Source organism: Penicillium coprophilum (assembly GCF_028826855.1).
Source record: "Penicillium coprophilum strain IBT 35676 chromosome Unknown utg000004l_segment0_segment0, whole genome shotgun sequence".
In the NCBI taxonomy this organism is placed as follows: Eukaryota; Fungi; Ascomycota; class Eurotiomycetes; order Eurotiales; family Aspergillaceae; genus Penicillium; species Penicillium coprophilum.
The window spans coordinates 3,300,185-3,313,616 of NW_026622723.1; the positions used below are offsets into that span (position 1 = coordinate 3,300,185).

Below are 13,432 nucleotides of genomic sequence, written 5' to 3' on the forward strand. Positions count from 1 at the left end.
AGTGGGTAGAGTTGATTATTTTCATCTACAAATTTTCGTCAGCTCGGCCAATATCAAGACATTAGATGCATGCATGCCGTTTGATGTGCAGGTGAATCAGAGATAAATTCGCCGACAGCATGAAAATCGGAAACGGGTTCGGGTTTGGGCCGGAATGATTAACGGGATCAACGAATGAACATTGTACTTGGAATCATCTGCAGCACTCCAAGAACTCCACCTTTTTACTTCAAGCTGCTCTGTGGCAATTGGCAAAGAACGGCCGATGGCCGAGCACCTCGGCCACCGGCGGACGTTGGCCGACTCGGCATCGGCAAATCCAGATCAAATTAAAATGTTTCGACATACATACTGCATTGCTCCGATGGTACACTTTCACAAAAAGTGGGAGAAAAGAAAATTTATAGGAATAGGAGATCTATGACAGCCTGGAGAAAAGACCAGTATGTACCTGGTACCAATGGTAGAGACAGCAGAGAAGCCGATATAGCCCCCAGAATTAGATCAACTCGAAACAAATACAAGAAAAAGAAAACACCATGACAATGGTATGAAATAAAACACCAATACTAGACTATTTCAAAATCCCACGCCCGATAGGTATGCTGCTAACCCATCCATTATAAAGCAAAGTACGCCGACCAGACCCAGGCCCAGAAATGAAAACAGTGGTTTAGACAAACCTACGCTTAGTCGGGCTCGGTGTGCGGAGGTGCTGCTCGCGCTCACGAGATCGCTCAGTGACAAAGTCCATTGCCCGTGTGTTCTCGAGCATCAGAGGCTGATCTTGTTTCTCATTGTAGGCGATGCCTTGGGTTTGCCGAGGATCTTGCTGCCCATAGTACCCAAATGAGGGGTTTTGCTGCAGCTGTGGGTGCATGGGTTGGGGTTGGGGTGGGTGTTGCGCGTAGTGCTGTTGCTGGAGACGGTGTCGGAATGAGCGGAATGACCAGTTGCTAACGATGGTGACGGTGGATATGGTTGCGAGGAAGAACAGCTAGTATGCAAGTCAGTAAAGATTCACAACCGAGTGCACTGGGAAACTCACAATTGCCTTCCAGCTGATGGGATCAATGAAACTGTTGATGATGATGGCCATTGTGTGTGCGGAGACCTTGGCGCGGCCAACCTTCGCCGGGTCACGATTCATGCACCGTTCCCAATTCTCGCATATAGTCTCCAGGGCCGGTGCGCGACTCGACCGGCCGCAGTCGTTGTCGATGTAGTTTTTCGTGCAGACCGCCATGTCGGCCAAGATAGTATCGGACATTTCTTGTGCAGCCTGCTCAAACTCACCACGGATGGCAGACACAAATGCGAATACGACATAGACTGCCAGAGAGAAGAGCGACAGGTTTACCACCAGTTGGGCCCACCATGACAGGATGGCGGGGACATTCGGGTGTGCCTCCAGCATGCTGAAGAACTCAGACCAGGATGACACCCGCGAACTTCCCTGTTCGGACTTCTGTCCCTTCCCTTGTTTTGTGGCTTTTATTGATTTCTCTTCCCTGCTGGGCCGGTCTTGTTCGCTCTCGTCGTCGCTATCGACTCGTATTTGTCGACCGAGTTCCTTGTCTCTCCGTCGTTTCTTTTGTATCCTGTGCAAAGCTGCGTTGGAGTGGTGGGTCAGCCGAGGAATTTCGCCTCGACCTGGGCTCTGTGGATTCCGGCCATGAAAGTTGAATAGTGATGCAGTTCCCTTCCCTGGCTTGTATTGCTGCTCAGGCGTATCCTCGTTGTCTGCGTAGTCTGGAGACGACATATTCTCGGCGCCTGATGAGAAATCTACGTCAAATTTGCGTGGCGTCTGGAAGGCAGGTTGGCCAAATTTAGCCTTTGGCGATAGTGGTGCAGGTTGCTGTCGGGGCTGTGAGAAGAGGAAAGGCTGGGAGTTCGGTTCGCGTAAGGAGGGTAGCGCTTGTTTCTGAGGAGATTCAAATGCGCTGTATGTACCTGTGGGAGTGTCAGAAGGCTCGAGATTGCAGTCGTCCTCCCTAAGACTGAGATACGAACGTTTCTTGTCATGCTGCGCTCCTAGCTGGTAGAATGGCGAGGTTACATCGCCGGGAGCTCGATTTTGCCATTCGAAGTCCATTGGACTCTCTCCCGTTCGCTTCTCCATCTTTAGGTCGAGCAGAATGTCGATCTGTAGCGGGTAGATGGTGATGGTTAAAGGTGGGAAGTTTTTTGTTTGGGGTAAACATCCAGACTCCCGTAGCAACCTTGGCATCGGCACTCTTTATCTCCGATGACTGCGTACTTCATCTTCTTTACATCTATTCAGATTTGGTTGTAATCATTCTATGATTTATTTTACAGCTCGAGGGTGACGATTCCATGCAAAGGCCTGACTAGAGCAAGCCTAATCGAAATTTTGACATCGGATTATGGAGTAGACCACCGATCGAGATATCTACATAGGCTTTACAGATATATAGATACGCAGTTCAAATCGAACATTTGGGGAATGAATATCATTTGATGCATTGGGTGACCAGCACCCACTATGGGTATTAAACAAGATCGAAAGCAGGCAAGACTGACAGCATGAGAAGCCACCTACTCATCCATCTGCCACTGATATTCCAAAGCCTCAAATCTGGTCTTCTTGTTTCGCGATGCAAACCAGTCCTTCTCAAACCCATTACCCCGATCCACTCCATCCCAGCGATGCCCTGGGCGAATCCCATACCGATTAGGCTGGAAGGCACCACGATACAGCGGTCGCCCCGTAGCACTAGCTCCAGCATCACGGCGGGCAGTAAGGAACTCCGCCGCAGGATCATTCCACCGATCGCGGGCCCTCAGATCTTCATTCATTTCTTCATCCTCGATCGTCCGTGCAAGCGGCATGGCCTTGATATCTTGTAGGTCCCGTCTGCGCTCCTCGCGCTGCTGCCGCTGTACATCTCCCATCAGCGCCTCGCGCGCCTGCTCTTCTTTCTCGCGCTTTTCTTCTTCTACGCGCCGGGCTTCGGCTCGCTTCATAGCCACGTTGATGATTCGACCGGATGCGTCACGATAGATTGTTTCTTGGCTCTTTTCGTTCACTGCTGAGGGATCACGATACTTTGCTTCTTCAGCTTTGCGTCGCTTTTCTTGGGCTTTCACCATCGCTGCGGTTTGGGCGGCTGTTTGGAGGCCTCCTCGTGCTCCGGACTCCATGCGCATCGCGCCATCAACTTCATTTTCTATCATAAGCGCATCTTCATCGTCTGGGTCATGTTGGGCAGCGCGTTCGGCTGCTGCGTCGGCTAGAATTGCGTCGGCGGCTTCTTGTTCACTTGCGCCTTGGCCGGGCGTGGGTCCTCCAATCGTCTTCCAGCTTGACTTCTTTGCGCGGCGGAACTCCGCGGTTTTGGAGGATGTCTCGAAATAAGGTCTGTCCTCGTCGTCTTCTCCCGTGTTTCCTAATGAACGAATGTCTGGTGGATCATCATCGGCAATGATGAGACCGGAGCCTGCAGTATCGATGGCTTTGGTCTTCTTTCGTTTTTTCTTTGGCCGCTCGGTGACAGGGTCGGCGGTCAGATAGTTCTTTGCCAGGTAATCGGCGAGTGAGCCAGGCATGATTTCAGTATGCTGTGTGTGAATGTTAAAAATGTAGAGGTGCAGGTTGAGCTCAGTGATCGATCCGGATGAATGTTTTCCCGAACTGTACGCCGCCTAGCGCTGTCAATAAGTGAACGATACTTGGGTATGGACTAGGCAAAATAGAGGAAGACCTCGAATTTTGTTGCTGAAATTACTTGGAGGCTTGCACCATGCCACGCTCCGAAGAAGCAGAGTGGTGGGCCAACGCAGTCTACGAGGCCATCCAAGAGATCCCCCAGGGCAAAGTCACTTCCTACGGTCATATCGCACGCCTCCTCGGTGAACGTATGGATGCAATCGAATTGTTATTGTAGCTATACTGACCAGTTTCCTTTGGTGATAGCTCAGCGTCCACGCCAGGTTGGGGTCTGCCTCAAGGTACTTGCGTCGCCGGAGTCTGGTTCGCACTTCAATTCGAACACCGTGCCGTGGCAGCGAGTGATTAATTCCAAGGGGATGATTTCGCATCGGTGTGTTTTCTCCAGGCTACCCTTATTTGAGGATATTTCACCATATCAAAATGGACCACATGGCGCAGACTCAACACGAGCTTTTACAATTGTTCACGGCTGACACCATAATAGTGGACCCGGGAGTGCGGAACGTCAGGCTGAAGCTCTCACACAAGAAGGCGTCGAAGTTACTACAGATAGCATGGGCGAGATATATGTTGATTTTTCTCGGTATGGATGGTTTCCGAGCAAGCTTCCCAGCGAAGGAACGGATGAGCAGCAATGAGGTTAGGAAAGTTGAACACACACACAAATACCTTTGTAGAGACGTTTACGAACATCATATCAGATTCTACTGTACTTGCATTACATTTGAGCGTTAATGATGATCCAAAGGGAAAAAACGTACGGGGAATTAATCCATACATAGCAAATGGTCATATCTTGTCTGTCTGGTGGAAGGAATCTAGAAGACTATCCGGACTTGGCAGATGAGTGGGAAGAGATGACACAGGAAACTAAAGAGGGGTCCCATCACGAATATGATCAATGAAAATGGAAAGACGAGTCTATGCGAGAGACATGAGATGGAAAAGCACCAGACACAAAAGGTGGACAGACGCGCAGGGGGGAAAAGGCGAGGGCATAAGCATACGAGCATGTCGACAAACACCCCCATCCAACCAACTACCAGCATAGGACGAAAGAAGATTCGAAGAGAGGAAAAAAATAAAGACATAAACCAGCCAGCATCGATCCGTAAATGGAAAGAGAAAAAGATCGTTAACTCACATCATCGCCATAAGGGCATGTTCGCAATAAAGACCTGGGGGATAGCCCCATCTAGGCTAAGGAAAGAGAATAAAGAAGCAGGGGCCACGAAGATCACCATCATCGCTTTTTAACCTCGGTAGCCCAGCCATCAATGCCCTCACCACGGGTGCCAGGGGCAATGCCCAGATCGATCCCATCCATGCCTGGTGTGTCCTTTATCCACTCATGAGCTGCCATACCACCAGCGTTTGCCCGCTTCTCCGGTGACAAATCAAGCATTGGCAGTAATAGTTCACTAATACGCATGCTCTCCTCCATGGAGTAGTGGTACTTTTCACGCAGGACGTCGGGCAAGGCCCAGTGACGGAGTCTGTGGATATTGCGAAGTTCACCCTTGCGATTGAAGATTTCTTGGGACCATTTTCCAGACATGCAAAGTGACTTGGGGAAGGGACCGAGTAGTTCAATAATTTGGGCGATATGATCATCGTCCTTGCCATATTTGGTCCCTGATTGGGGATCAAACAAATAGTCTCCAGTTATGAGTTCAAAAACCTAGACAGTTAGTATGTTGATCAGCTCCGGCTGTGATGATCATGTCACTCACCATGCATGCCATACTCCACACATCAGTACTCGCACCCCACTTTGATCCCAGGATGACTTCGGGTGAACGATATTGACGAGTTTGAATGTCGTTGGTGAAGTGATGGCCGACCCAACAAGCATTGCCTAAATCTGCAATCTTGACAGAAATAATGTTGACATCAAGTTCTTCTTCTGATTTGCTCGAAGAGCCTTTATCGAGAGAGATACCAGACACCTCTCGCTCCAGGAGATCACTGTATGGTATATTGTTAGATCAAGTTCTTGCCGATCAGGCTAACGAATATGAGACGTAGTAACGTACGCGGTTTTCTCTCGCTGGTTCTGCTTCACATCTTCTTCCTTGACCCCAAGTAGTTCTTTCATAGAGGGTAATTCTGTAGTAGATGTTAGATAACTTTCAGTCCACGCACGGTTATGGCATAGACGCATCAAAGGAGACTGACCTCCAGGTTCGTTGACCATCTGACTGAGGCTACTGTGTGAGTTGGAAGAGCTATGTTTGAAGTCGAAGCTGTTGAAGCTGGTGTTGAGTGGACTGGGGAGCGGCTGGCTCCCTGTGATCAGTGTGCGTCGTCGTCTCCGCCCATTCCGGTTATCCTCTTTCTCCTTGGCTTCTTTGCTGGCTTCCTCTTTGACATGTGCCTTGACGATCTGCTCCACATCTCCGATCTCGATCAGGACATTCTCCGGCTTCAGATCCGTGTGAATGATCCCGCACTCACGGTGGAGATAATCTAAGCCCAGAAGCACTTGTTTCGCGATCTGCTTGACCAAAGGCATGGGAACACCGCGGTGGTTCCACCGCTTGATCAAACCCAACAGGTTCTCACCCAGTACCTCGAAGACCATACACACATGGACACCGTTCGGTCCCTTATGCTCAAACGAGTCCAGCAGACTAACCACATGCTTCCGACCAGGGTGAGAGGGTTTCGCTTGAACTATTTTGTTGAGGAGCTTGATTTCGTCGATCGCGGTTTCAGTGTAGTGTGCGGCGGACCGGACCACCTTCAGCGCGACGTGCTTGTTGGTAGTTGTATCTCGCGAGAGCCAGACTGTAGAGAAATGACCCCATCCAAGTTTGCGCACGACAATATAGCGACCATTGTTGTATGCTTCACCGACAGCGACGGGGTGGTATCCACCTTTGCAATAATCTTCGGAGTCCTCCTCTTCCGCAGTCGCCTCGAGTTCTTCGCCAGACGATGATGATGATGAGCGCGATGCAGGTGATTTGGGGTTCTGAGCAGCGCCGGTTCTATGGGAACCAGGTTAGTAAGTATGTTCATTAGGAACCCTTTCAAAACATACGATTCTGTGCCGGGCGCAGGGTTCGCTTCATTGGTGACGATGGGCTTCAAGTCGGTACCCTTTCTCCTTTTCTTGCCGCCGTTGCCATTGGCAGCTGAAGCAGCGACGTTTGCCATCTGTTTGCCCTTGTTGAGTATCGCTTTGGTGAGATCAACTCCCTCCATGGTGTGGAGATTTGGGAGGTCAAGCTGAGAGAGGCGGGGCACACTTGGCTTTTGGTTGGCTCAAGCGGAACTTAGAGGCGGTGGATGTTGGAGGGGGCTACGTGCACACAGTAAAAGACACGGTAATCAGGGAATATTATAGGGATTCAAGTAAATGAGAATAATTTGGGAAGAGAAAAATGATGTTGATGGACAAAAAAAAAATGGAAAAAAAAACGAATAGGTAGGGCAAAGGCCAAAGCGAATATAGGATGAACCACGATGCGATCACAAAATTCAGTTATAAAAGAAGAGATCGTTCACCTCGGAGCAAAGAGACGTGAGATGGGATGGTCTTCCGCAAGCAGCCACAACGTCGTGGTGGCAAATATGGACGCATTGAGACAGACAACAAATAGCCTATAAGAAGATAGAAAGAGGTTTCAAAGAGGTCGATGTTTTAACTGGCGTAAATATACAAAGTAGGGAAGTACTCCTTACAGTTCGATGAGCCAAGTCCAGCTATATTGTGCTTGATATATCGTGTGGATGTTCTGGAGCTGTTTTAGCTACAACTGTTTTGATGAACATTTGATGCTACATATTCTTTTCTCCTGTCATAGTATTATTTCTAACCCAAGATCAAATTGAAAATAGAAAATAAGAGAAAAGGAAAAAGATCGACTATATATATAGTCCTGATGTCACAATCCCCGCTTGGGGTAACTGACTTTACCTCAGTGGATTCACCTCTTGAACTCCTACTCTAGCCCTTGGCGTCTCTATCACCATGGCGAACCCCTTCAACCGCCGCCCTATTCCAGACTACTTCATCGCCTCTCCCCTGGTTGCCCTACTCTATCCAGTGCACCAGATCTTACTCCGTTTGCGCGGACCTCCTCGACTCCCTCCACCAGGCACTCAACCAATCCGAGTAGTTTGCATCTCCGACACCCACACCCTAGAATGGCCAGATATACCTGATGGAGACCTTCTCATTCACGCTGGCGACCTCTGCAATGATGGCTCTGCGCGAGATATCCAAGCCGCTGTTGACTGGCTTCGAAGTCTTCCCCACCCACACAAAATCGCCATCGGAGGGAATCATGACAGCTACTTCGACGTGCGGTCACGTTTGGATGAGGATCGCATAGACCCAGCTTCTACAGGGGATTCCTTCGCTGCAGTCTCCTCCTCAACAGCATCCATTCACTCACTCCACGAGCTGAACGGCGCCTCTCGCATCGACTGGGGCGACATCCACTACCTCCAACATTCAGCCGTGACACTTTCGTTCGCCGACACCTCAACACCCTCGTCCACAACACCCCTCACCAGCTCACGCTCACGCTCCCTCACAATATACGGCGCCCCCCAGGTCCCAGCCATCGTCCCCTTCGGTCCCGAGCACGCCTTCACATACCCCCCACAGCACGACGCCTGGTCTGGCACCGTACCCCCAGAAACAGACATCCTCGTCACCCACACCCCTCCCCAAGCCCATCTCGATCTGTCCCCCATATATTCTACAGGATGTCCCAATCTGCTAGCAGAATCATGGCGCATCCGTCCTGCCCTCCACGTCTTCGGCCACGTCCATGAATCCGCAGGACAGGAGCCCATCTTCTGGGATGAGGCCCAACGCGCCTGGGAAAGATTGTGTGCCTCGCGCCGCTCGCGTGCGCGCTTGAGCCGTCTCGCTTCGCTAGCTGGGTTCCTGCGTGATCTGTTTGATCTGTCTGCCTGGGTGGATGCCGCGCGGGTCGTGGGATACGGGATTCTAGGTGTGGTTTGGGCTCATATCTGGGGTGGGGAGAACCTAAATGGTGGTTGGATGGTCAACGCTGCTTGCATGTACCGCGATAGTGGCCGACTGGGTAATGCCCCGAGGGTTTTTAACCTCTGATCTCCCACCAAAACGCATAGCGTGCGCTTTTTGCTTCATGTTCATAATATCATACATGTTTTGGTGGTTTACGCTTGGTGAACTGCAACTGTAAATAGAAGCTGAGCGGTTTAACTATGTCAAAAATGGCGTCTGTTTTTAGGTATCTACATCTTCCGTTTGATTTCAGCCTGAGGAAATCCAAACTTGCTTCTCAAGGTCAATTCTTGTGTGCTTCCATTAACAGAATAGGGATGCTGATTTGTATATTGCATATGTTGACGGCTGAATTTTGGTAGCAATACTAACCTCGCGCTGAGATTGAACATAGGATCAGCTGAGATTTGAGGCAAGTAAACCTCGTTAGACTTCTGATTGCTTTAATTATTTCCGGGCTTATTAGAAATCAAATCTTGTTCAATGTCGGGTCGATGTCTATCTGATTGCCGAAATATATATCTGCGCTTGACTTCAATTGTTGTAGCTTCCGAAGAGCACTAAGATCCTACAAAGTGAAAAATTTTATTTTTCTTCAAAATAAATGATTCGTACACATTGCATGGGTATAGAGATATATATGTACTCAATAGTTACAAGTCCAGAAGATACCATCCTGCAGACCGACGCGGACAAGCCCAGCAAGCATCAACATGAACACAAATGACAAACAAATGCAGCAAGCAAAACTACAGCTTCGGCTTCTCATTGAATCTCGGGGCCTCCAATGGATCATAGGCACCCAGTCCAAGGGTATCAGATGGCACAACCCCAGAGTGCCCACCCAACAACCCACGGGTATCAATGAGACTGGGATTGAGTTCCGCAACAGTGGTAGCTCCAATCAATCGCATATTCATCTCCATCTCATCCTTGAGCAGCTGCATGGCCCGGTCCACACCATTGAGTCCATAAGCAGACATCGCATACAGGAAAGGCCGGCCAATACCAATGCCCGTGGCGCCCAGGCAAAGCGCCTTGATGATGTCAGTTGCGCGACGCACACCGCCATCAACAAAGACCTCAATGCGCTTTTCCCAGCCGCGCTCACGGAGAGCAGGCATCACCTCGGCCAACACCTCGATACCTGACCGTGCGGTCTCGAGCTGTCGTCCACCGTGGTTGGATAGCACGACGCCGTCACAGCCTGCCTCGACAGCCCGCAAGACATCCTCAACGCACTGCACGCCCTTCAGCACAATTGGCATGTTTGTGATGGACTTGAACCAGGGAATGTCCTTCCATGAGAGGGCGGGGTCGATGAAGGAGGAGATGGCGCGGGCGGCGCCCTGCGAGCGGTCAATATTATCACCGCCAGATTGGACGTTTGAGCCAGGATCAGAGAACTTGGAGCGCATGTCCTTTTCGCGGCGGCCGAGTTGAGGGGCGTCGACAGTGATGAAGAGGCCCTTGCAGCCGCGCTTTTCGGCGTGCTGGACGATCTTGCGTGTGATTTCGCGGTCTTTGTTGACATATAGCTGAAGCCATTGCACTTGGTCGCCTTGCTTGGCGTCGACAATCTCGTCGAAAGAGCAGGAGGCTAATGTGGGGATCATCTGAACCACGTTGTGTTGGTGGGCCGCTCTTGTGAGCACCACTTCGCCTTCTGGATGGCCTAACTTGCCGAGCGCTGTGGCGGTCACGTAGAATGGAATTGAACATTTTGTGCCCAGCATTGTTGTGCTCATATCAATGTGCTCGACATCGACTAGAATTCGTGGCCGGAACCAGATCTTGTGGAAGGCTGCGTGGTTCTCACGCATTGTCTGGCAATGGGTTAGTATTGGGGAATTTGATGCATGGGGTATCGATGTCAATATCATGATAACTTACAATTTCATCATCTGCTCCGCTAGAGTAGTACGCCCACGCGGTTTTCTTCATGACTTGGCGGGCCACCGCCTCAAAGTCCATCAGGTTGTAGCATGCTTCAAGGGAGGGCATGAGGGCGATGCGCTCTTGGCGGCTGGCCTCCTCCGGGTCGAATGCCTTTTCTTCCTGCTCGACGGTCGACATGTCTACTGGTCCCAAGTGTTTCGACTGGTCCAAGAACTTGTCTAGGGTGTCGGGTGGGTGGATTGGTTCGAACTCTTCGGTCGCATCTTTGCCGGCATACTTAAGGATGATCTTTTGACCACCGGGGTGTTCTGAGAAGTGTTAGTGTGCATTCGAGGGGAACGGCAGTAGTGAAGAGGCACATACCCGGAAGGAATTCGGTGACGTCGTAGGCTTTGCCGTGCACAATGACCCAGCAAGAGTCTTTGGAATTGTGCTCGGCGACCTTCGCGCCGGTTAGTTTGCCTTCGCTCATTTTGAAAAGGATATGAGAGTGTATATTGTAGTATGCAAAAGAGGAAGGGAGAAAGTAGTTAAAGGAAAAATGATCTAGTGGACCTCGGGGGAAAAGAGTCCGTCCGGGGGAGAAACTTGCGGGGAGGTTCTCGGCCGACTCGTCGGATGAGACCTCGAATGCTCGTCGGATGAGACGTCGATTGCTCCTTGAGTCCGGATATTATTTTGATGTATACCTAATAATGTATGAAGTCCAAGAAATCGATCTAAGAGGTTGGATTGCGATCGTCGTAAGAACCTCGGTCTAGGCTACGTCCATATTACCAGCCAGTAGTAACGGACGCATTAGGTATACGTGCCCGGATATTCCGTACACAGCCGTGGACTGTTTTCCTGTGCTATTTTTGTGCGACATACAATGTACTGCATTCAGAAAACGTCTAGAAGGGCTACATATAAACACAGCCAATCGAACCCATCGCTGTTGACAGCCCTACATTCCCCAGTTGGAATGTCGGGGATATCCTTTAAGGAAGGAATAGCGAGTTGCACGAGGCGGCATGTGATGAGGTCACATGATCCCTGTCATACAAGTCTTGGCAGTACAAGGCACACCACAACATATATCATAACACCATTGTGTCGAAACAAGAGCAGACGCCCGTCTATGCAGCCCTGTGTCTCCCAAGTGGTCTCTGCAGATATCTTGTACATCTGTCTCCTTGGAAGATATTCTTTCCCCCTTTCCATTTTATAGGCATGTAGACAGCAGAAAGAAAGCGGCGAAAGACTTAAACATGAAAGCGAATTCTCTATGTATAAACTAGGGTACAGTCTTCAAGGCTTTGGGCGATATAGCAAGCTCCCACGCCAATTGATAGTGCAAATTGCCAGTTGAAAAATATCACTCGCATTCTTATAGAGTACATACTGTAGATCCTCAAGAAGGATCCTGTCTTGGGCTTGGCTGACAGCGCCACCGTCGATCGCCTACAAGCTTCTTCGAAACCTGGTTCTTACTTCAAAGTCCAAAGAGACCGCCAAAAAAAAGCTTATGTTGGCAGTGCGTATCAGGCGCACAAGCCACTTCGTGATCGGCATCGATGCATATGCTATCATCGGACATGCTCACTCACTCGCCCTACAACGTATGCGTCTGCCTGGCGTTGCCGGCGCCTCCGAATATTCTCCACCCTCCCACACCTCCCACACCTCCGCCATTTCTCCATCTTCCGCCACTGTGGTTGCCCCTTGTTACCTCGTGGTCGCCGCTGACGTTTTACGGGGAAGGGGTTCACCAGATGCACTGTCCACAAGTTGTACCATGTGCATGTGGCGCATAATCCTTGAATCTGTCCATGGAAGTGGAGATCGAACCGGGGCGCAAATTGATCGCCACCACTGCTCAGAAAATGGTATTGTAGGACTATGTAATTGTTGTAGGTATGTAGGTGTATGGGTATTGCCCGGGTTACCTATCAAAAAATATACGGCAATAATAAGAAGAACCAATCCTAATTACGGGATGTCATCCACAGATCGGCTGCGCGGACAACCAAAGGCTTCGAGATGAAATCCAAAATTCCCCCAGGCAGCAGTCATATCTACAATGTTTTCAACGAATATGCACTGTGGCATCGTCTCATACTTGATTATTCTATCAATTAACACCTCATCGGGATCTGTTGGCGAGGATATAAAGATAATCTTACGAGATCAGGAAGGCGGTTCAGCGAGATACATTATTAGCCAAAGGAGACCCATAGTCTCCTGAATTGTGGACATGGACATGCGGACCTGGCCACGAAGAGAAGTAGAGAATTGGTACGTAGCAGTTTCTACTACACTTCAATAGCGACGGGCTCTTCAGATCCAGTGCCTTCGGACCTAGGCATATTAGAAAGAAGTTTTAACCGTGTGTAAATTTATGCCTCTCTCGGCCGTGTCCACTTCGTTGCAGTTCGAGAAAAACTTTGACAACGTCGGTGTGGTTCAACGACATCATTGCGGATACATACTAAGCGACACTTTTCCGAATTTCCATCTCTTCGAGACATGACGTGGGTCATCATTTGAACGGAGAAAAGAATTAAACCGTTTTATAAGTTTTTATACAATTCATGTGTCATCTTTTTACTTCAGGCTGAAAAGAACGGTCCAGCAAAAAAAAAAGAAAAATTAAAAAATTAAAAAAAAAAGCCTCACGGGCCCTAAGCGGCTTGGCTCTTGGCTTTGCTTAATTCTACATGTAGAAAATCCAAACATAGATTATCCTATATACTCTTTTCAGATCCGACAAAATTGTACATATGCAGCCTTATACTGTATTACATATAGGCTAAGATAGGGATATCCATGAAATAAAGGACGAA

At 49.5% G+C, this 13,432-nt stretch overlaps 6 protein-coding genes across 6 annotated transcripts; 2 read left to right on the forward strand and 4 right to left on the reverse strand.

The window, feature by feature from the left end:
- Positions 1-673: 673 nt before the first annotated feature.
- On the reverse strand, positions 674-2,125 carry N7500_005691 (putative nuclear envelope protein Brr6; the record flags this gene model as incomplete). Its single annotated transcript, XM_056676835.1, has 2 exons — positions 674-997; positions 1,049-2,125. The coding sequence occupies 2 exons, from the start codon at positions 2,123-2,125 to the stop codon at positions 674-676; spliced, it is 1,401 nt and encodes a 466-aa protein (XP_056531835.1).
- A 437-nt stretch (positions 2,126-2,562) lies between these two features.
- Positions 2,563-3,573, reverse strand: cwc26 (putative cell cycle control protein (Cwf26); the record flags this gene model as incomplete). Its single annotated transcript, XM_056676836.1, has 1 exon — positions 2,563-3,573. The coding sequence occupies one exon, from the start codon at positions 3,571-3,573 to the stop codon at positions 2,563-2,565; it is 1,011 nt and encodes a 336-aa protein (XP_056531836.1).
- Positions 3,574-3,767: 194 nt separating this feature from the next.
- Positions 3,768-4,335, forward strand: N7500_005693 (MGMT family protein; the record flags this gene model as incomplete). Its single annotated transcript, XM_056676837.1, has 3 exons — positions 3,768-3,882; positions 3,941-4,067; positions 4,182-4,335. The coding sequence occupies 3 exons, from the start codon at positions 3,768-3,770 to the stop codon at positions 4,333-4,335; spliced, it is 396 nt and encodes a 131-aa protein (XP_056531837.1).
- A 605-nt stretch (positions 4,336-4,940) lies between these two features.
- Positions 4,941-6,907, reverse strand: N7500_005694 (serine/threonine-protein kinase; the record flags this gene model as incomplete). Its single annotated transcript, XM_056676838.1, has 5 exons — positions 4,941-5,378; positions 5,431-5,665; positions 5,734-5,806; positions 5,876-6,690; positions 6,744-6,907. 5 exons carry the CDS (start codon positions 6,905-6,907, stop codon positions 4,941-4,943), a joined length of 1,725 nt encoding a protein of 574 aa, XP_056531838.1.
- Positions 6,908-7,676: 769 nt separating this feature from the next.
- On the forward strand, positions 7,677-8,792 carry N7500_005695 (metallophosphatase domain-containing protein; the record flags this gene model as incomplete). Its single annotated transcript, XM_056676839.1, has 1 exon — positions 7,677-8,792. One exon carries the CDS (start codon positions 7,677-7,679, stop codon positions 8,790-8,792), a length of 1,116 nt encoding a protein of 371 aa, XP_056531839.1.
- A 665-nt stretch (positions 8,793-9,457) lies between these two features.
- N7500_005696 (L-lactate dehydrogenase (cytochrome)) lies at positions 9,458-11,079 on the reverse strand (the record flags this gene model as incomplete). The annotated part of the gene is made up of 3 exons (XM_056676840.1): positions 9,458-10,534; positions 10,602-10,915; positions 10,971-11,079. 3 exons carry the CDS (start codon positions 11,077-11,079, stop codon positions 9,458-9,460), a joined length of 1,500 nt encoding a protein of 499 aa, XP_056531840.1.
- Positions 11,080-13,432: the final 2,353 nt, after the last annotated feature.